The 20,442-nt window shown below is 45.0% G+C and overlaps 1 protein-coding gene across 3 annotated transcripts in view; it reads right to left on the bottom strand.

Moving 5' to 3' along the window:
- The window catches only part of LOC147008192 (RNA polymerase-associated protein CTR9 homolog), a 38,459-nt gene extending 19,321 nt beyond the window's left edge, over positions 1 to 19,138 (bottom strand). For all 3 annotated transcript variants that reach the window (XR_015053581.1, XM_085865365.1, XM_085865364.1), the window contains exons 1-12: positions 19,047 to 19,138; positions 17,560 to 17,658; positions 15,092 to 15,331; positions 10,015 to 10,132; positions 8,387 to 8,476; positions 8,107 to 8,255; positions 5,417 to 5,524; positions 2,667 to 2,774; positions 1,407 to 1,643; positions 1,119 to 1,208; positions 834 to 962; positions 13 to 196 (exon numbers count right to left, since the gene is read on the bottom strand). Coding sequence is in view for 2 of the 3 variants with exons in the window: in XM_085865365.1 (XP_085721491.1) it covers positions 13 to 196; positions 834 to 962; positions 1,119 to 1,208; positions 1,407 to 1,643; positions 2,667 to 2,774; positions 5,417 to 5,524; positions 8,107 to 8,255; positions 8,387 to 8,476; positions 10,015 to 10,132; positions 15,092 to 15,331; positions 17,560 to 17,658; positions 19,047 to 19,091 (1,597 nt within the window). In the remaining variant the exon portion in view is untranslated. The remainder of the gene's footprint in view (positions 1 to 12; positions 197 to 833; positions 963 to 1,118; positions 1,209 to 1,406; positions 1,644 to 2,666; positions 2,775 to 5,416; positions 5,525 to 8,106; positions 8,256 to 8,386; positions 8,477 to 10,014; positions 10,133 to 15,091; positions 15,332 to 17,559; positions 17,659 to 19,046) is intronic.
- Positions 19,139 to 20,442: the final 1,304 nt, after the last annotated feature.

Raw genomic sequence — 20,442 nt, forward strand, 5'->3', positions numbered from 1 at the left:
CCCAACACTTACAATCCACGTAGCTTGGATGTTTCCACAATATTTCTTTATACAACGACTCCGCATTTTTATTTTCGTTCCTCTCTTCGTAAAGACGTGCCAAGTTGTACATCATTGTCACGGACACAGAGTGTTGATGCTCCTCGGCCTGTTTTGCCTCTCCTCGTTCACACTCGAGGGCTGCCGTATAACATTTCTACAAAAAGAAAAACTTTTTTTTTTTAAAAAAAAAGGGAAGGAGAAGACGAGGAAATAAATAAATAAAACCATCCCATCATCAGGTAATCACATCTGAGTCGAGTTGGTGCACAAATCGACAAACCGCGATGTCTGAATAAGTTCTGATGATGTGTCATTGGCAGCAACTAATGAACCTAAAATATTATTTAAAAGTCAAACAAAAATCATTAAAAGTTTGTGAAAAGCAGTTTGTGTTGCAGATAGTAAAAGGGATAAAATTATTTTAGTTACAATTTTAGTAATTAAATAAAAAAACAAAAAAACATTGAGTTTCTTCACAAGGAACTCCAAGGAATTAGGAGGCCCATCAAGCTCGGCCCATCAAGCCTGTGCAAAGGTTACCAACCGATGGTTGTGTTGTCCGTGCTCCATCCTTTTAAAATGCTGAGTATGAAGCAAGGAAGCAGCACGTACCATTTTTCAAGTCTTTGGTATGACTCGGACGGGGTTCGAACCCCCCGCCTTCCAGACTCGGAGAGGACGAAGGAAGAATTGATTCGAAAGAAACATTTTTGAAAAAAAGTTTCCTCGAAGAAAAGATGAAAGGAAGCAAAGGAGAGAATGTCTTGCATAAGTGTCGAGTGGTTGGTTACCTGGGCTTCACACAGGTTCCCCAGATGGTAATGAAGCACTCCGACATTGTTGAGGATCACTGGAGGAACTTCTGATCGGACCTTCTCTTTCAGTATCCGCGTCACTGTACCGTAAGCACAAAGTGCTTCCTGGATCGGCACAATGTTAACGAGAGGTTTTTAATTTTAAAACGGTTCATTTCAAACGATGATTCACACCTCCGATGATGATTCAGACCCTCATCATGAGGGATGCAAAAATTCATGAGCTCAATATTCCACGGCCGTTCATGAGGTCTCATTCACCTGGATGTTCGCTTTCTCCAAGACTTGCGCCAATTCAATCCAGGACTGGATATCCTCCGGACGTTGCTCCGTTACCTTCCTTAACAAACCCTGGGACAAGAAACATGGACAGGTAAAAAGGTACTCCATTTGATAAACCGTACGTGAAGGTGGGGGTTAAAGAAAATAGTTACCGGAAGAAAGAAAGACGTCCAAGGAAGAGGAAGAGGAGGAGACCGTGCACGGGTATGCATGAGGTAAGAAGGATGTATAGGTGAGCGGAGATTTGAAACAACACCTCCTGCACACCTTAGCAGCGTCCCTTTTTTCCTGCTCATCGGAATGGGCATACAGTGACCCCAGGATCTCCATGGTCTCGTAATTCTCAGGGTAACCTTGGTGGACGTATTCAAAGCAGGCGGCCGCTCTCTCGCGGTCACCCTGCATGATGTACATTTGTCCCAGACCGAAACAAGGAAGGAGGTACGAGGGAGAGGCGAGTTGCCTCGCCTGGTAGTAATACTGGAGTGCCTGATGATAGTCGCTCTGCACAAGGGACGTGTGAAGTAGGTGGGGCAGGGTTTCAGGAATGGGAGAGAAATGACAAGTCATAGCTTGGTGGTGGGTTGTTGGGAGGAAGTACAGGGTGTTTCAAAAAGATTGATACGACTTTGACTTCCTGCCATCTCTTTGTTTTTGACCTACTGTATACCTGATCTGGTTCAGTGATGAAGCCCATTTCCACTTGAACGGTGCCATCAACAACCGCAACAACATTTCCTGGGGGGCAGAACCACCTGAGATCACTGAGAGACACCTGAAAGGGCCGAAGGTAACATGTTTCTGTGCCTTCAATACTAGATGGGGAACGCGAGGGCCTCACTGGTTTGAGAACAACAGCAGGACGGTGACGATGAAAGGTGAGTGCTACCGGGCCGTGCTCCAGAAGTTCCAAGATGATCTCGCCAAAAAAGTCACCTCAAACCAGCTCAGCATGACCTGGTTTAAGCAGGATGGTGCACCCCATGTACAGCTGGTGACACCATCAGTTTCCTGCGGCATCTCTTCAGAAACTGCCTCGTTTCCATGGGTACCGCTCATGACCGGGCACCCCATGGCCCAGACTTCTGAACCCTCTGGACTACTGGTTCTCGGGGACTGCCAAGGGCTCTGTCTATGCCAACCGCCCTGCCACACTGGATGACCTGAAGCAGGACGTGTCAGACTACCTCCAGGCAGTGCCACATGAGACCTACAGGAAAGTTGGACAGAACTTTGGAGTCAGGATCAATGTCTGTCTGAACAGCAGAGGGGCACACATCGAGAACGTCAATTACAAGGATTTTGTGTAAATGGAAATTTCACACCTTGGGCTCTCATGAACTCGAGCAGTGATTTACTGCGATAGCAATGAGTGACAGAAAATACCACGTCATCAGCTTTCAAGAAATGTTTGGTTCACGTTCCTGAGGTTTCTGTTTGTTTGTAAATAAACATTTAAAGTTGCATCACTCTCTTTGAAACACCCTGTAAATGAACAGGACAAGTTATGTTGTGTTTAGTATTTACCTGAGAGTGAAAAAATCGAGCCAGGTGATAAAAGCTCTCTGCTTGCATGTTCTCAACTTGTGTGTTTTGTGACGCGTGAATGGCAAAGCATTGGACTCTGTCATGCTCCTGGAGGAAGGTATGGAAAGGATGGAGGAGAAGGGAGAGGAGAAAGGTGAGGATGAGGATGTGGAGGAAAGAATGAAGGAAATCCATACCAATAAATGTCAGTGTGTGTGTGTGTGTGTGTGTGTGTGTGTGTGTGTGTGTGTGTGTGTGTGTGTGTGTGTGTGTGTGTGTGTGTGTGTGTGCGTGAGTGTGTGTGTGTTGTACATAAAGCATAACATTTTCTCTCTGCTGACTCCTCACCCCCACCTATATCTATATCTCTCTCTCTCTCTCTCTCTCTCTCTCTCTCTCTCTCTCTCTCTCTCTCTCTCTCTCTCTCTCTCTCTCTCTCTCTCTCTCTCTCTCTCTCTCTCTCTCTCTCTCTCTCTCTCTCTCTCTCTCTCTCTCTCTCTCTCTCTCTCTCTCTCTCTCTCTCTCTCTCTCTCTCTCTCTCTCTCTCTCTCTCTCTCTCTCTCTCTCTCTCTCTCTCTCTCTCTCTCTCTCTCTCTCTCTCTCTCTCTCTCTCTCTCTCTCTCTCTCTCTCTCTCTCTCTCTCTCTCTCTCTCTCTCTCTCTCTCTCTCTCTCTCTCTCTCTCTCTCTCTCTCTCTCTCTCTCTCTCTCTCTCTCTCTCTCTCTCTCTCTCTCTCTCTCTCTCTCTCTCTCTCTCTCTCTCTCTCTCTCTCTCTCTCTCTCTCTCTCTCTCTCTCTCTCTCTCTCTCTCTCTCTCTCTCTCTCTCTCTCTCTCTCTCTCTCTCTCTCTCTCTCTCTCTCTCTCTCTCTCTCTCTCTCTCTCTCTCTCTCTCTCTCTCTCTCTCTCTCTCTCTCTCTCTCTCTCTCTCTCTCTCTCTCTCTCTCTCTCTCTCTCTCTCTCTCTCTCTCTCTCTCTCTCTCTCTCTCTCTCTCTCTCTCTCTCTCTCTCTCTCTCTCTCTCTCTCTCTCTCTCTCTCTCTCTCTCTCTCTCTCTCTCTCTCTCTCTCTCTCTCTCTCTCTCTCTCTCTCTCTCTCTCTCTCTCTCTCTCTCTCTCTCTCTCTCTCTCTCTCTCTCTCTCTCTCTCTCTCTCTCTCTCTCTCTCTCTCTCTCTCTCTCTCTCTCTCTCTCTCTCTCTCTCTCTCTCTCTCTCTCTCTCTCTCTCTCTCTCTCTCTCTCTCTCTCTCTCTCTCTCTCTCTCTCTCTCTCTCTCTCTCTCTCTCTCTCTCTCTCTCTCTCTCTCTCTCCTCTCTCTCCTCTCTCTCTCTCTCTCTCTCTCTCTCTCTCTCTCTCTCTCTCTCTCTCTCTCTCTCTCTCTCTCGGTGTTTGTCTCCAGACAGCTTGGATCCGGACACGTCTGGGTGGTGTTTTTCTCCGGGCATGTCCTGGACATCTCCGGACATCTTGGTGTTTGTCTCTGGGCTGTGTTTATGGTATGATTGGTAGAAAATGTATTTCAGACATTATTTTGTTTCCATCTTCACTGTTATTCGATACAGAGTAATTTTGAATGGACGGTATGAATGGGAATTGACTGCCTTCGTCTGCTCCACCGCACGTCTGCCTTCCCTTTCTCACACCTCACACTGTCTTCCCTTCCCCCCTCCCTACTCACTCTTTCCTCCTCCACCTCTTCACCCCCCCCTCTCTCTATCCCCCACCCCTCTCTCTCTGCCCCTCTTTTTTTCCCCCTCAGTTTTCCCGTCAGTGAAGCGACAGGTGGTATTTGCCAGTATAAAATAAGTGTACCCATCCGAACCTTTGGTTCCTGATAAAGGAGCTGAGGTTCAAATCCCACATGCCGTATGTATTTGTCCCTTGTGTACCAATGTCCTTTTAATGCATGTAAAAGCACACTGATGTCTCCCAAATGTCCACCTCTGTCCTGCACGTGGTGTTTGTATAAACTCCCCTTGATGTCTTCAATCAATGAATGTTAGAGAGTGCAAAAAGCGGGAGGAAATTGTCACGTGGTATATTAGGGCCCAATAAAGGTCATCCATATATAATGGAGAAAATGTATGTCCAGCCACTGACCCACGTGACTCTGTCTCTTAATTACGTACTGTTTGAACAGCAGTTGCACCGTGACTGCATCTATTAATTACACACCTTTTAAACCTTTACAATAAGACCCTTTCGACTGCTCACTCCCCTTAGACATGTGGAGACCCTTTAAGATCCTTTAGATGTCATTACCTATTACAGTTTAGACCCCTACCTACCTTTAGAACGCTAAGACCCCTTAGAACCCTGAGATTCTAAAGACCTTAAAGAGCCGACATACACGATTGGACCCTTTCGATCCCTAAGACCACGACAACCCTTTAGACCTCGTTCGACTCTTTAAAGCCCTTAAAACAACCGAAGACTACTGAGACACTGAAGACCCTGTGGGTCTCAAGAGTTTCGTAACAATCCCTAAATTAAATAAGCATGAACGTTACATACAGAAATGCAGCTCTACATTAACAGTGGACCATATAGCCCCTTAATACGTCATTAGACCCTTTAGAACACTGAGACCCCTCAGACCCTTTACCCTTGAGACCCACAACACTCCTAAGGCCCTTTAGAATCCGAAGACCCTGTGGACTCCAGAGAGTCCTTGTGGACTTTCCTCCAATTTTCATGATCAAATTGTTCTGATAATCTCACTGGTGATGGACACAACATAATAACACAGGAAGTGACCTTTTTGAAGAAGAAGTGATTGGCTAAATGGTTCAGCACCATCGGGTTGGAGCTGTCAAGAACGTATGCCTTCGACAGAAGTTCGACACCATTCTTGATTGAATCATCCTGTGGGCCAAGAATATGCAAGTCAATGAGTTCGGAAAGATACGACAATGTGGGAAAGATCGATTTCACAATACAATATTGGAAGATTGGGGGTGGGGTGCAGATAATTATACCATCATCGTATTATTACGGATCTGGTCTATGGGGTAAAATGGGGGATGGATTACAGTGGTTATTTCATCGTACGTATGAGCATTAGTGTGATTTGATTCATGTTAGTGATAAAACATGTCGAACACCTGTTTCGAAAAATCTCCACCCCATTAGTTAATCCACCCCAAACCCACCTCCTTCAATTTGCCCGCTTTCCTTCCTGAAAGTCCCTGTTGTGTCCATCTTGTTTACCCTGTGTACTCAGCCCCATCCCTCTCCCTTCCACAGATCTCATGTCTGTTTTTTTCCTTCCCTCTCCCCTCCCCCACCTTCTTATCCCCTGCTCCCCTTCTTGTCCCCTGGACTGTGCCGGTGGCACATCACTTTCCCTGAGCTGGGAGACGGGCGGAGCTTGGACTGCACAAAGAGCTCCGACTGCTCATTCATTGTTCATTTACTGTGTCCATAGAAAGTGTACACCCCCTTTCGAAATTTCCACCTTTAGTTGCCTTGTCGCCTGGAATTAAATTACATTAAATCAGACTTTTTCCACCTTTATTTACACATCGTAACCCACAACTTCCAAGTGAAAAACAAATTCTACAAACTTCGGGAAATTAATTAAAAATACAAAACTAGAATACTTTGATTGGATAAGTGTCCTCCCCCCTCCCCCCGAGTTAATACTTGGTGGAAGCACCTTTGACAGCAATTACAGCTGAAAGTCTGTTGGGATTGGTCTCTACCAACTTTACACACCTTGATTGGGCAATATTTGCCCATTCTTCTGCACAAAACTGTTCAAGCTCAGTCAAGCTGTGTGGGGAACATTGGACAGCAATCTTCAAGTCACACCACGGATTTTCGATTGGATTTCGGTCGGGGCTCTGACTGGGCAACTCAACGACATTTATCTATTTGTTCCTTAGCCACCTCAGTGGACCTTTGGCTGTGGGTTTCGGGTCGTTGTCATTCTGAAAGATAAACTTCCATCCCAATTTCAGCTTTCTTGTGGAGGGCAGCAGGTTTTCCTCCAGGATTTTTTTTTCTGTTTTGCTTCATCCATTTTCCCTTCTATGCTGACAAGTGTCCCAGTCCCTGCTGATGAGAAACATCCCGATAACGTGATGCTGCCTACACCATGCTTCAGAGTAGGGATGGTGTCCTTTGGGTGATGTGCTGTGTTGGGTTTGTGAAAAATGTGATGTTTTGCTTTTCGGGCAAAAAGTTCCATCTTGATTTTGTCAAACCACAAAACCTTTTGTCACAGAGCTTCATAATATCTGGAGTGGTTTTTTTTGATACCTCACATGGGCCTCAAGGTTGGCTGTTATGAGTAATGGCTTCCTTCTTGCCACCCTACCGTACAGGCCAGACTTGTGGAGTGCTTGGAAGATTGTTGTCACGTGCGCACAGTGACCAGTCTTTGCCATAAAGGCATCGAGCTCTTTCAAGGTTTCCATTGGCCTCTTGGTGGCCTCTCTGAAGTCTCCTCCTTGCTTGATCACCCAGTTTGGAGGGATGGCATGATCTGGGCAGGGTCTTGGTGGCGCCATACGCCTTCCGTTTCTAAATTATTTTGTTGGCTCTGCTCCAAGGGATATTCAAGGCCTTTGATATATTTTCATACCCATCCCCTGATCTGTCCCTTTCCACAACTTTATCCTTTTTAAAGTGCAAACGAAAGCCTTTTGAAAGCTTTTGCATACCTCAAACGGGACTCAAGGTGGGTCTTTTCAAAGCTCCTTGGTGCTCATGGTTGAGTCTTTGCTGTGAAATGCACTACCTCGCCGAGGAAACCTTCAGGAACTGCTGATTTTATTCTGAAATCATCAGAATCACCACAACTTAACGCAGGTGGAGGCCAGTTAACATGGTGTGTGATTTTAAAGGTGATTAGTTACACCTGAGCTTTCTTTCTTTCTTTCTTTTGAGTGCAGTCTCATGGCTGCTGGATGCATCATCGGTTGGGGATGTGGCTGTGCCGCTGATGCAGCGTCCCTATTACCCGTACACTGGTACTCATTTTGCCGACCTCGGAAGGATGACCGGCTGAGTCAACCTCACCTGGTGTTAATTCAGTGGAAAACGGGGCTCGAACTCAAGACCCTAAGATCCCAAGTCAGCCACCCTAACCACGAAGCCAACACCAGGCTTTTACACCTGAGCTAATTTACAACAACTGTTATAAGGGGCGGTGGATACTTATATAACCAAGATATTCCACTTTTGTATTTTTAATTAATCTTCTGAAATTTGTAAAATTTGTTTTTCACTTGGAGGTTGTGGGTTACCATGTGTGAATAAAGGTGGGAAAAGTCTGACTTGATGCAATTTAAGCCCAGGCTATTCGGCAACAAAAGGTGAATATTTATAAAGGGGATGTACACTTTCTATGGGCACTGCAATTGATTTGTTAATCTGCTTGCAGAATGCAATCCACCGGTACATTACACAGGGACAAAGCAATCCGGGACAAACAAACCGACCTGTTTCTCGTTGAGCTCCAGTATGGCCAGGCCAACAAGGGCATCGACACACTGAGGATTGAGATCAAGGGTCCGCTGGAAAGCCAACCGTGCCTTGTCCAGAGAACCAAGTCGAACAAAACAATACCCCATGCCAAGACGCACTTCAGCTGCCGGGAAGAGGGAGCAGATGTGGAGATGCAACGAGCACGCTGGCTTTTCAACGTTGCATTGAAATTGTCGAAAGCATGGGTGGAAAGCATTTTGAACTGTCGATACACAATTAGAAAGCGGACGATACCGGGGCAGCCAGGGTTCGTTCTGAGAACCTTCTTGTAGTAGGACAATGCATCGTGGTAGTTCTCCCTGTTGAATGCGATGCACGCCTTTCCTGAAGAACAAGGAAGGAAGTACATTTGGCATCGTCTCCAAGTACACTTTCGATGATGGACCCTCGTTTTTGGGCCTCCCATGCCCCAGTGCTGTTGCCAAGCCTTAGGTAAAAATAATTAAAAGAACAAAAAACATGATTCTCATGAAAAAAAAAAAAATTCGTTTTGATTTTTTTTCCCCAGAAATATAAATCTTCTCGATTGCCTCACTTTCTAATCTTCAAACCTGATTCCAACATTAAATTATACTGGCATAGTACAAGGTTGCATGTTCTTGTAACGCCGAGGATGATGTCACTTGTAACCTCATGCATGCTGATAAAATATTGAGGAAATAAATTTTTTGTAAAAGAATCCTCATTCGATGGATGCTTTCAGCAAGGATGTGCAAAAAAAAGCCTTGTTCCAGTGAGTCTGCGAGCGCTGGTCCAAACGGCACCGCAGGGAACAAATACATACATGATCAGGAAGAAACATCAGATGCCAAGATGAAGATAGCACTGTCATTGTCACGGCTGTTGATGCTTAATATAAATAAATCAAAGGAGTCATCAGGTTCACAAGCTCGGCGCCCAAAGGCAAGAGAGACTCCATTTTACGATGTCCACTCGTCTGATGATCCACGTGAAGACAAGACAGAGGAAACTGATTGATAGACCGTCCAGCTATGTACGGACCGTGGATATCTTCTCGATTTTGAGTGGTTCGTTTGATCTCGAGGAGGACAACGTTCCGGTCAACCTCGAATCATTCTTCGCTTTTGAACACGAACGCGCGACTGAAGCATCTTTCGAAAAACGCCAAAGGTGCCCAGCTCCTCCGCATCAGACGTGTCACGGAATGCAAGCTCACACTCTGTTCTCATTTCGAAATCCCTTGGACATTTTCTGCGACAAGATCGAGGCTCGTTGGAAAGAGGCGACGGTGGGTGAAAAGGTCAACCGACCGCTGGTGACGCGACGAGTGAAAGAATGAATGAATCGTGTAACACGACAACCTGCAAGTAAGAGGGTTGTGGGTGGTTAGGGTAGGGTTAATGGGGGGTACAAAAGATCGCGAGTGTAGATGGGTGGATGACATGAAGGGGCGGCGCACCAGATGCTTGAGGCTCCTGGAGGGAAGAGTGGGATTGAATGGCCCCAGGAAGCCGGTTAGGAAATTCTCCTTCAATCCTTAACTATTCCAAGAGGATGAGGTGTTCAGGATGACAAAAATGATTTCATTGCTTCAATTAATTTAGTCCAAAGGGACTCACTTCTCTTTTCTCAGCAAACATTGCTGTGTTGGCCAAAGTATCAATAATATCAATTGATGTAATTAATTAATGCGGTGGTGAACAGGTGCAGGCACGACAACCAAAAGGTCTCCTTTGGGGTCCAAGTTCATTGTCTGAAGAGTTTTTAAAAAGTTACAAAAAACGACTTTCCCTGTACGTTGTTAAAATCAACAATGAAGCTCCAACAGCGACGTAAACAATTTATTTTTTAACCGACCGAAAAGCAATCACGTGTTCCGACAGGTAAGCACATGTACCGACCGAGCAGTGCTGGGATGTTCAAAGGTGCCTGGGCGAGAACGAAGTTGAACTGTGATTCCGCATGCTCCATGTTACCTCCCTCCAATAAGCTGAAACAGGCCCTGCCAAGGACGTGGTTCTGGGGAACAGTGAAGGATTGTGGGTCAGGTATAAAACACAATAGATAATTAAATAAAGCGAGCAGGTAAGCGGAAGCGAAATGAAAAGTACGAATGGAGACGAATACCTCTTGAACATTCGATAAATAATAAAAGGGTTCATCGTTATATGGATTGAGATGACATGTGACCTTCCAAACAAGCAAGATGAGTTAACGGTCCATGGATGCCAAGCTTGGTCAGGCATGAGTCCAGGTTACCGATAAAATAATTGTGTAAATCTAAGCCAATGTGCAAAGCGTCTGACCGCCAGGCTTGTATGATATCCAAGGACCGTACAACTTACATTAGACTAGTAGTAGGCGTCCACAACCATCCAAAACCAATTGTGTGGATCCACAGACCATACATCTTACATTAGACTAGTAATAGGCATCCACAACCATCCTTAACCATGTTGTGGATCCACAGACCATACAACTTACATTAGACTAGTAACAGGCATCCACAACCATCCAAAACCAATTGTGTGGATCCACAGACCATACATCTTACATTAGACTAGTAACAGGCATCCACAACCATCCAAAACCAATTGTGTGGTTCCACAGACCATACATCTTACATTAGACTAGTAATAGGCATCCACAACCATCCAAAACCAATTGTGTGGTTCCACAGACCATACATCTTACATTGAACTAGTAATAGGCATCCACAAACATCCAAAACCAATTGTGTGGATCCACAGACCATACAACTTACATTAGACTAGTAGTAGGCGTCCACAACCATCCAAAACCAATTGTGTGGATCCACAGACCATACATCTTACATTAGACTAGTAATCGGCGTCCACAACCATCCAAAACCAATTGTGTGGATCCACAGACCATACATCTTACATTAGACTAGTAATAGGCATCCACAACCATCCTTAACCATGTTGTGGATCCACAGACCATACAACTTACATGAGACGAGTAACAGGCATCCACAACCATCCAAAACCAATTGTGTGGATCCACAGACCATACATCTTACATTAGACTAGTAACAGGCGTCCACAACCATCCAAAACCAATTGTGTGGATCCACAGACCATACATCTTACATTGAACTAGTAATAGGCATCCACAACCATCCAAAACCAATTGTGTGGATCCACAGACCATACATCTTACATTAGACTAGTAATAGGCATCCACAACCATCCAAAACCAATTGTGTGGATCCACAGACCATACATCTTACATTAGACTAGTAATAGGCATCCACAACCATCCAAAACCAATTGTGTGGATCCACAGACCATACATCTTACATTAGACTAGTAATCGGCGTCCACAACCATCCAAAACCAATTGTGTGGTTCCACAGACCATACATCTTACATTAGACTAGTAATAGGCATCCACAACCATCCAAAACCAATTGTGTGGTTCCACAGACCATACATCTTACATTGAACTAGTAATAGGCATCCACAACCATCCAAAACCAATTGTGTGGATCCACAGACCATACAACTTACATTAGACTAGTAGTAGGCGTCCACAACCATCCAAAACCAATTGTGTGGATCCACAGACCATACATCTTACATTAGACTAGTAATCGGCGTCCACAACCATCCAAAACCAATTGTGTGGTTCCACAGACCATACATCTTACATTAGACTAGTAATCGGCATCCACAACCATCATTAACCATGTTGTGGATCCACAGACCATACAACTTACATTAGACTAGTAACAGGCATCCACAACCATCCAAAACCAATTGTGTGGATCCACAGACCATACATCTTACATTAGACTAGTAACAGGCATCCACAACCATCCAAAACCAATTGTGTGGTTCCACAGACCATACATCTTACATTAGACTAGTAATAGGCATCCACAACCATCCAAAACCAATTGTGTGGATCCACAGACCATACATCTTACATTAGACTAGTAATAGGCATCCACAACCATCCTTAACCATGTTGTGGATCCACAGACCATACAACTTACATTAGACTGGAAACAGGCATCCACAACCATCCAAAACCAATTGTGTGGTTCCACAGACCATACATCTTACATTGAACTAGTAATAGGCATCCACAACCATCCAAAACCAATTGTGTGGATCCACAGACCATACAACTTACATTAGACTAGTAGTAGGCGTCCACAACCATCCAAAACCAATTGTGTGGATCCACAGACCATACATCTTACATTAGACTAGTAATCGGCGTCCACAACCATCCAAAACCAATTGTGTGGTTCCACAGACCATACATCTTACATTAGACTAGTAATCGGCATCCACAACCATCCAAAACCAATTGTGTGGATCCACAGACCATACAACTTACATTAGACTAGTAGTAGGCGTCCACAACCATCCAAAACCAATTGTGTGGATCCACAGACCATACATCTTACATTAGACTAGTAATCGGCGTCCACAACCATCCAAAACCAATTGTGTGGTTCCACAGACCATACATCTTACATTAGACTAGTAATCGGCATCCACAACCATCATTAACCATGTTGTGGATCCACAGACCATACAACTTACATTAGACTGGAAACAGGCATCCACAACCATCCATAACCATGTTGTGGATCCACAGACCATACAACTTACATTAGACTGGAAACAGGCATCCACAACCATCCAAAACCAATTGTGTGGATCCACAGACCATACATCTTACATTAGACTAGTAATCGGCGTCCACAACCATCCAAAACCAATTGTGTGGATCCACAGACCATACATCTTACATTAGACTAGTAATCGGCGTCCACAACCATCCAAAACCAATTGTGTGGTTCCACAGACCATACATCTTACATTAGACTAGTAATAGGCATCCACAACCATCCAAAACCAATTGTGTGGATCCACAGACCATACAACTTACATGAGACAAGTAACAGGCGTCTACAACCATCTTTAACCAAGTTGTGGATCTTCAGACCATACAACTTACATTAGACTAGTAATAGGCATCCACAACCATCCAAAACCAATTGTGTGGATCCACAGACCATACATCTTACATTAGACTAGTAACAGGCGTCTACAACCATCCAAAACCAATTGTGTGGATCCACAGACCATACATCTTACATTAGACTAGTAATAGGCATCCACAACCATCCTTAACCATGTTGTGGATCCACAGACCATACAACTTACATTAGACTGGAAACAGGCATCCACAACCATCCAAAACCAATTGTGTGGATCCACAGACCATACATCTTACATTAGACTAGTAATAGGCATCCACAACCATCCAAAACCAATTGTGTGGTTCCACAGACCATACATCTTACATTGAACTAGTAATAGGCGTCCACAACCATCCAAAACCAATTGTGTGGATCCACAGACCATACATCTTACATTAGACTAGTAATCGGCGTCCACAACCATCCAAAACCAATTGTGTGGTTCCACAGACCATACATCTTACATTAGACTAGTAATCGGCATCCACAACCATCCTTAACCATGTTGTGGATCCACAGACCATACAACTTACATTAGACTGGAAACAGGCATCCACAACCATCCATAACCATGTTGTGGATCCACAGACCATACAACTTACATTAGACTGGAAACAGGCATCCACAACCATCCAAAACCAATTGTGTGGATCCACAGACCATACATCTTACATTGAACTAGTAATAGGCATCCACAACCATCCAAAACCAATTGTGTGGATCCACAGACCATACATCTTACATTAGACTAGTAATAGGCATCCACAACCATCCAAAACCAATTGTGTGGATCCACAGACCATACAACTTACATGAGACAAGTAACAGGCGTCTACAACCATCCTTGACCAAGTTGTGGATCTTCAGACCATATAACTTACATGAGACTAGTAATAGGCATCCACAATCATCTTTAACCAAGTTGTGGATCTTCAGACCATACAACTTACATGAGACTAGTAATAGGCATCCACAACCATCCTTGACCAGGTTGTGGATCCACAGACCATACAACTTACATGAGACGAGTAACAGGCGTCTACAACCATCCTTGACCAAGTTGTGGATCTTCAGACCATACAACTTACATGAGACTAGTAATAGGCATCCACAACCATCTTTAACCAAGTTGTGGATCTTCAGACCATACAACTTACATGAGACTAGTAATAGGCATCCACAACCATCTTTAACCAAGTTGTGGATCTTCAGACCATACAACTTACATGAGACTAGTAATAGGCATCCACAACCATCCTTGACCAGGTTGTGGATCTCGAGACCATACAACTTACATGAGACTAGTAACAGACGTCCACAACCATCCTTGACCATGTTGTGGATCGACAGAGCCAACTTTATTTATTTATTTATTTTGCTCGGGCCGACTTCCGGGTGGCCATTTTACATCCGCTGTGGATTGCATTACTCTGTGCCATTGTTGACCACTGTGGTCTCAACAGAGAAAATCAGAGCCTGGTTATTCCAGTTAAGGGCTCAGAAAGTTTTATCGACATTTGGAAAAGGCAAGAATCCCGAATCTTTTCCCGCAATTTTCCAGGAATTCCCGAGAAGAAACACTCGCTTCGGCTCCATTTGTTTGAAAGCTGTTCTCAGCTCAAGCTCGAGAAAGTGAGGCTCGCACAATCGCTCATCTCTTTCATGTGGTGGCGCGTCTGTGGTGTGGCACAATTGCTGCTGGTGTGGCACAACAGACAACAAAGAAGATAAACGAGAACAAAAATATTATCCTGAACTTAGTGTTGATGTGAACTTTCAGTGGAGTCCTTTTTCATCTCATTCGCACGAGGGCCTCGGCCGACGTTCCACAACATGGTCAAGGGTGGTTGTGGACGCCCATTACTAGTTACCAAACAATCAAGTCCAACCTAAGAACATCTTGGAATGGATTTCCAGTTCCACAAGAGATTCCCAACATCTCCTCCCAGACGTACCTGGTTATACATGAGGACTTTATCAGCCCTGTTGTAAAGGTCTCTCGCCTGTTTGAGGAGCTCGTTCCTTCCATCTGCAACGCGGATTCTCCATGCGCATTGCACATAATGCGCAGCGAGCATATCCAGGCACGCCAACCGGTCTTTGGCATTGTCACAGCCGTCCAATATACCGTCCTCCTTTGCTGTCTCAAGCAGCTTCACAAAGACATCTTTCTTACCTTGTCGGTAATAATCCAACTGCGGTGGAAAGAAGGAGAAAAACGAGAGTTCAGGCAAAAGTAGAGTGGATGAGGTATAAATGGGTTGGAGAATAGTGAGATTACATCTATCTGAAAAAAAATATAATTTGTACATGCAGTATATATGTACATAATGATGATCATGTGGTTGGGCAGGGTGGGATACATAGCTAGATTGTGGTAAGACCAGCATGGACCGTGTGACCGAGTATCTTAGGATTACAAAGCAGACGGAGTAAGTTTGTTGTGTAAAACCTCCTGTTTTCAAGCGAGGCCGGGTGAGGACTTTGGCACCAAGGTGCAAATGGAATGTGCATTGCACTCAAAGAGGAAACAGCACGGACTGTTTGGCCAGCTCACAGCAGGCCATGGTGGCGATATCGGCTGCTATGCCTTGGAGATGGGGCGTAAGACTTTTTATTGGGGCCGCCCCATGGGGCAGGATGGCCCAGAAGATGGCCTGCACACAGGCAGGGGCAGCCATTGATAGAAACCTGCTGTACATGAAGGTAGTCCCAAAGTTTAGGAAGGCAGTGACCTATGCATGTCAGTTTTGGAGTTGGAGACCCAATCTGGTTGCCGTAGTTACAGTTGCAGTTGGAATCAGAATTTGCCGAGGCAACATCCCAATCCTCTTCACGATACCTCTCCTCAACGCTGCCCCTCGCCTTGTGCAGCACAAGCCTCCACAGGCCATACTGGACCCACAACCAGCTGCTGCCTTGCTCAAGTCCTCACTTATTCCCCATTGGTGTGTGTCACTGTATTTATTTTTGGAGCCATAGTTGGGTTCAGCTTTGGTTATTTATCTCAGGTCAGGTCAGGTCAGGTATGGGAGCATGCGTCAGAGCAACACGTGACTGCGTCCATTTACCGCCGGTACTTCAGAGGCTTCTGTCTGGCCATCCCCCAGGCTTTTACCTGACTCATCCCCATATCCTTGAGATGCTGATCAACCTGTTGCAACCACGTGGTCGGTCCATTGGCCTCCTCCACTCACGAGGCTCCCTTGCTCTGAGAATCTGGTAAGCAGGATCAGCGTCAGGAAAACGAGCCACGTGTCCATACAGCCGCAGCTGACGCTCACGGAGTATGCAGGTAACAAATCTCATTTGAATCTCTCTCTAAGCAACAGCTCATTGGACACAAAGTCCGACCAGCACTTGCCAAGGATTCTCCGAAGAGACCTGGTACCAAAGGAATTGAGTCTCCATCTCAAATCCCTGGTCTCAGTCTCAGATCACAAAGTTCAGGAGAGTCCAAATCTCACATCCGTAGAGCAAGACTGGAAGCACCAAGGACCTCAAACTCGGATTTTTGTCCTCCCGCACAGGTACCGGCAGCGCCAAACCCCATGTTCCAGTGAATCGATGACTCCCCAGGCCCGACCCAGACGTCTATTGACCTTTGGCTAACAGCCAGCACAGACATGAATGTCACTGCCAAGGTAAGCCCTTCATCAGAGGGAATCCAAATCCACCGAATTCCTCTCTTTCTCTCTCTCTCTCTCTCTCTCTCTCTCTCTCTCTCTCTCTCTCTCTCTCTCTCTCTCTCTCTCTCTCTCTCTCTCTCTCTCTCTCTCTCTCTCTCTCTCTCTCTCTCTCTCTTTCTCTCTGTACGTGTGTATGTGCGTGTGTGTACATCTGAAAATCATAGAAACCTCGAAGGTCACTCGGTGGAGCGGATCCCTCTGCCAGGCTGAACAATTTAGGTTTTCAAACCCAATGATAGGCCGGATCTGCATCCGGAACTGAACCAAAATCGAATCGGCTTGTTCTTGTCGCCGAACCAACTCGTCCACCAAGTTTCGTGCAAATCCGTCCACAACTGTTTGAGACATCCTGCTCGAAACTGCATCGTTTTTTTTTTTTTGGCCCTATTCCTCAGTGGTGAAGAATCACTTAAATTACCGAACATAACCTCTGACTTTTACACCTCTTGACCCAAAAATCGAATCAATTTACATCTTCACACCACACTTGCACCAAGTTTGATTGAAATCCTTTTCGCTGTTCTGAAGCATCACATTTTCACCCGGCATGACCTCTGACCTGTGACCTCTTGATGCCGAAATCCGATCAGTTCATCGTTGCATCACAATTTATACTTGTACCGAGTTTGCTCAAAATCCCATCGATGGTTCACAAGTTGGCACGGCAACAGAATTTGTACCTACCAGGACCTCTGACCTTTGACTTTTGACCTCTTGACCCCTTAAATTCTCACCGCCAGAGCGTTCCACACGTGCAGGTGTGCATGTTCGTGTTTGAGGATAAGGATGAGTTCACCACCTTCGGGCAGGTCGTTCAGATCCAACGAAATCACCTGCAATCACACGAACACACCCAATGATGCTCTCATCACTCCGATCCAACTGTCAAAAAGTCCTCGTATCACGAGGTATCCGAGTCTTGTCGATTTCTCTGTTAACTGAAAATTCAATCATGTCGTTTGATCCCCGAACCTCATTTTCAAAGGGATTCAATGCAAAACATTATTTAATATTTTTCTTCAATCCAATGTGGCCGTCAGACCATGTGACCTATCAATTATTCCTAAACAAACTTGTACACCAAGGGCTTGGGGAACATGTGTGTGAAGTTTCTCCTCGATCATGAGCAGTCGCACCTATGGCGAAACTTTCGTCTCAATCCGACAAGCGGTTGCGGAGAAAAACACTAAAGTTCTGTGCGGACAAACACACAAACAACCAGACAGACAAACAAATGAAAAATCACTCATGGCATGACGCTTGGAGAAACGGAACGGCACTTGGTAGAGAACATACCTCCACCAGGCTGAACAGTTTACGTTTTGAACCCACTGATAGGTCGGATCTGAATCCGGATCTTAAATAAAATCGAATCGGCTTATTCTTGTCATCGTACCAACTCATCCACCAAGTTTCGTGTGAATCCATCCATACCTTCTTGAGATATCGTGCTGTGCATAGTTTTTGGCTCCATCTCTCGACGGTGAAGAATCAGTTAAAAATTAAATAATTATCGTGTCCAGATCTGGGTTCAGATCTTCACCAAAATCGAATCACTTCTTCCTAGAGGCACTCCCAACCTGTCCACCAAGTTTCGTGTGAATCCATCCATACCTTCTTGAGATATCGTGCTGTGCATAGTTTTTGGCTCCATCTCTCGACGGTGAAGAATCAGGTTTAAAATTCTCAGATCCGGATCCGGATTCGGATCTTCACCAAAATTAAGCGTTGCCGTCCTTAGCCAGTCAACTACATCCACAAAAAAATTCACAACGATTGCTTGAAAACTGTGGACAAAATCGTGTAACAGACACACAGACAGAGAGACAGACATATAGACAGACAAACGCACGCCACAGAACAACAAACTTGGTAAAAAAAAAACTGTTTTAAACCAAGAAACAGACAAACGGAGCCAAACGGAACAACCTGTCCGTGGGTGAGGGTAACAACACCAAGGACGCTCGGACCGGCTGACGAGGGAGGAGTTGGAATCCATAAAAGGCCGTCACGTGCTCCTCGTCATCGGTTCATTGTACCACGAGGTTTCGATGGAACATCACGTGATCTCGAAAGAATCTTCACAGAAGGTTTGAATTAAAAAAAAAATGGCGAAACGTTTCAGTTATCACATTTGTGGCTCCTTTCTTCCTCCCTCGACGCTCCTTCCCCCTTTATAAAGAGTATTTCCATCACTAACCGACCTTTCACTGCCACCTACCTCGTCCGTGTCTTTCAAGGGGATCTCGAAAGTGCCGCACGACATTTTTTAATGGCGCTCTCCGACAAGACAGGAAGTGACGTCACCGCGTTGAGAACCCGGAAATGTTTATTTTTTAAAATCGATGTTTGTGAGTTTTGAGGTTTTAAAACAACTTTTGTTTTTACATACAATGCTTATTGTTGCAATTTAATTGTGGAATTGAAATGATATTTCGTCAAATTAAGGGTCAACACGAAGAACCACCCGAGGGTGGTTGAGCAGTGAGGTGGCAGGCTTGGGATCTTCGGGGTCCTGAGTTTGAGCCAAGTTGGCTGTTGAATTAACGCCAGGTGGGGTTGACTCAGCCTGTCATCCTCCCGAGGTCGGCGAAATGAGTACCAGTGTACTGACTGGTGTAATGGTTGCTGTTCCTTGTCTGCACACAACCACAGTGCGGTGATCTTTATCCCGATGAAGCGATGTGCCGTACGTACGTGCGTGTCTGCATTTTAAAATTTGATTTTCTCAGCAACCATTAGTCTGATTGACGCAAAAATTTTCCACAAATAAGCGCGTCTCCTCCTCCTCCTCCTGTAGGATTTTTTAAAAAAATCCTAATTATGACGTCATAAGTCACGTGGTTACAGGGCACTATCTTGGAAGAACCGAAAAATTTGCACCTCCACATCTCCGAAACCACTCCATGGAAAGAATTTACACGTGCCTCATTGTCAAGCACTCCCCATAGGAAATAAGATATGTTCATGATGATGTCGCCGGTGCCTTCATTATGACGTCATAATTTGACAAGTGCAATGCTTGATCCGGTCAGAATGAAAAAAAAACTTCTCTACAATTGGACACAATTTTCACCATTGCAGCACCTCCTCCTGCAGAATTTTTCAACGGTGATTATGACGTCATATGTCACTTGGTACAGGTGCCATCCTGGAAAAAAGCGAAATACTTTGCCCCCTCTACATCACCGAAACCACTCCATGGAAAAAAATTGAAACATTGCTCATTGTAATGTACTCCCCATGGGGAATAAGATACGTTAATGATGATGTCGTCAGTGCCTTCATTATGACACCACATTTCCCACCAAATTGGAGCAAAATGGGATGAGGTGGCGGTGTTGGCCATGACTGGTCTATGTGTCCTGGATGTCCCCGATTATATCAGCTTCACCGATACGCTGTTTCATCGGACACTTGGACGACAACTCTGTTTCTCTCACCCACCCAAGATGGATGCTCAACTCGTAAAGGTGTGTCGGTGTGTAGGTGTGTGTGCATGTCCGAACTTGACCATGTTGGAGGATAGTTCCATGGTGTTTACCCAAGACCTCTATTTTGAAGTGTAAACGTTCAAGTTTTGATCTTTATTCCATGATAATCTCCTGCTTGTCACC

This window comes from Eptatretus burgeri, chromosome 21 (assembly GCF_056783735.1).
Source record: "Eptatretus burgeri isolate ZD-2024b chromosome 21, Ebu_testis_v1, whole genome shotgun sequence".
Taxonomy (NCBI): Eukaryota; Metazoa; Chordata; class Myxini; order Myxiniformes; family Myxinidae; genus Eptatretus; species Eptatretus burgeri.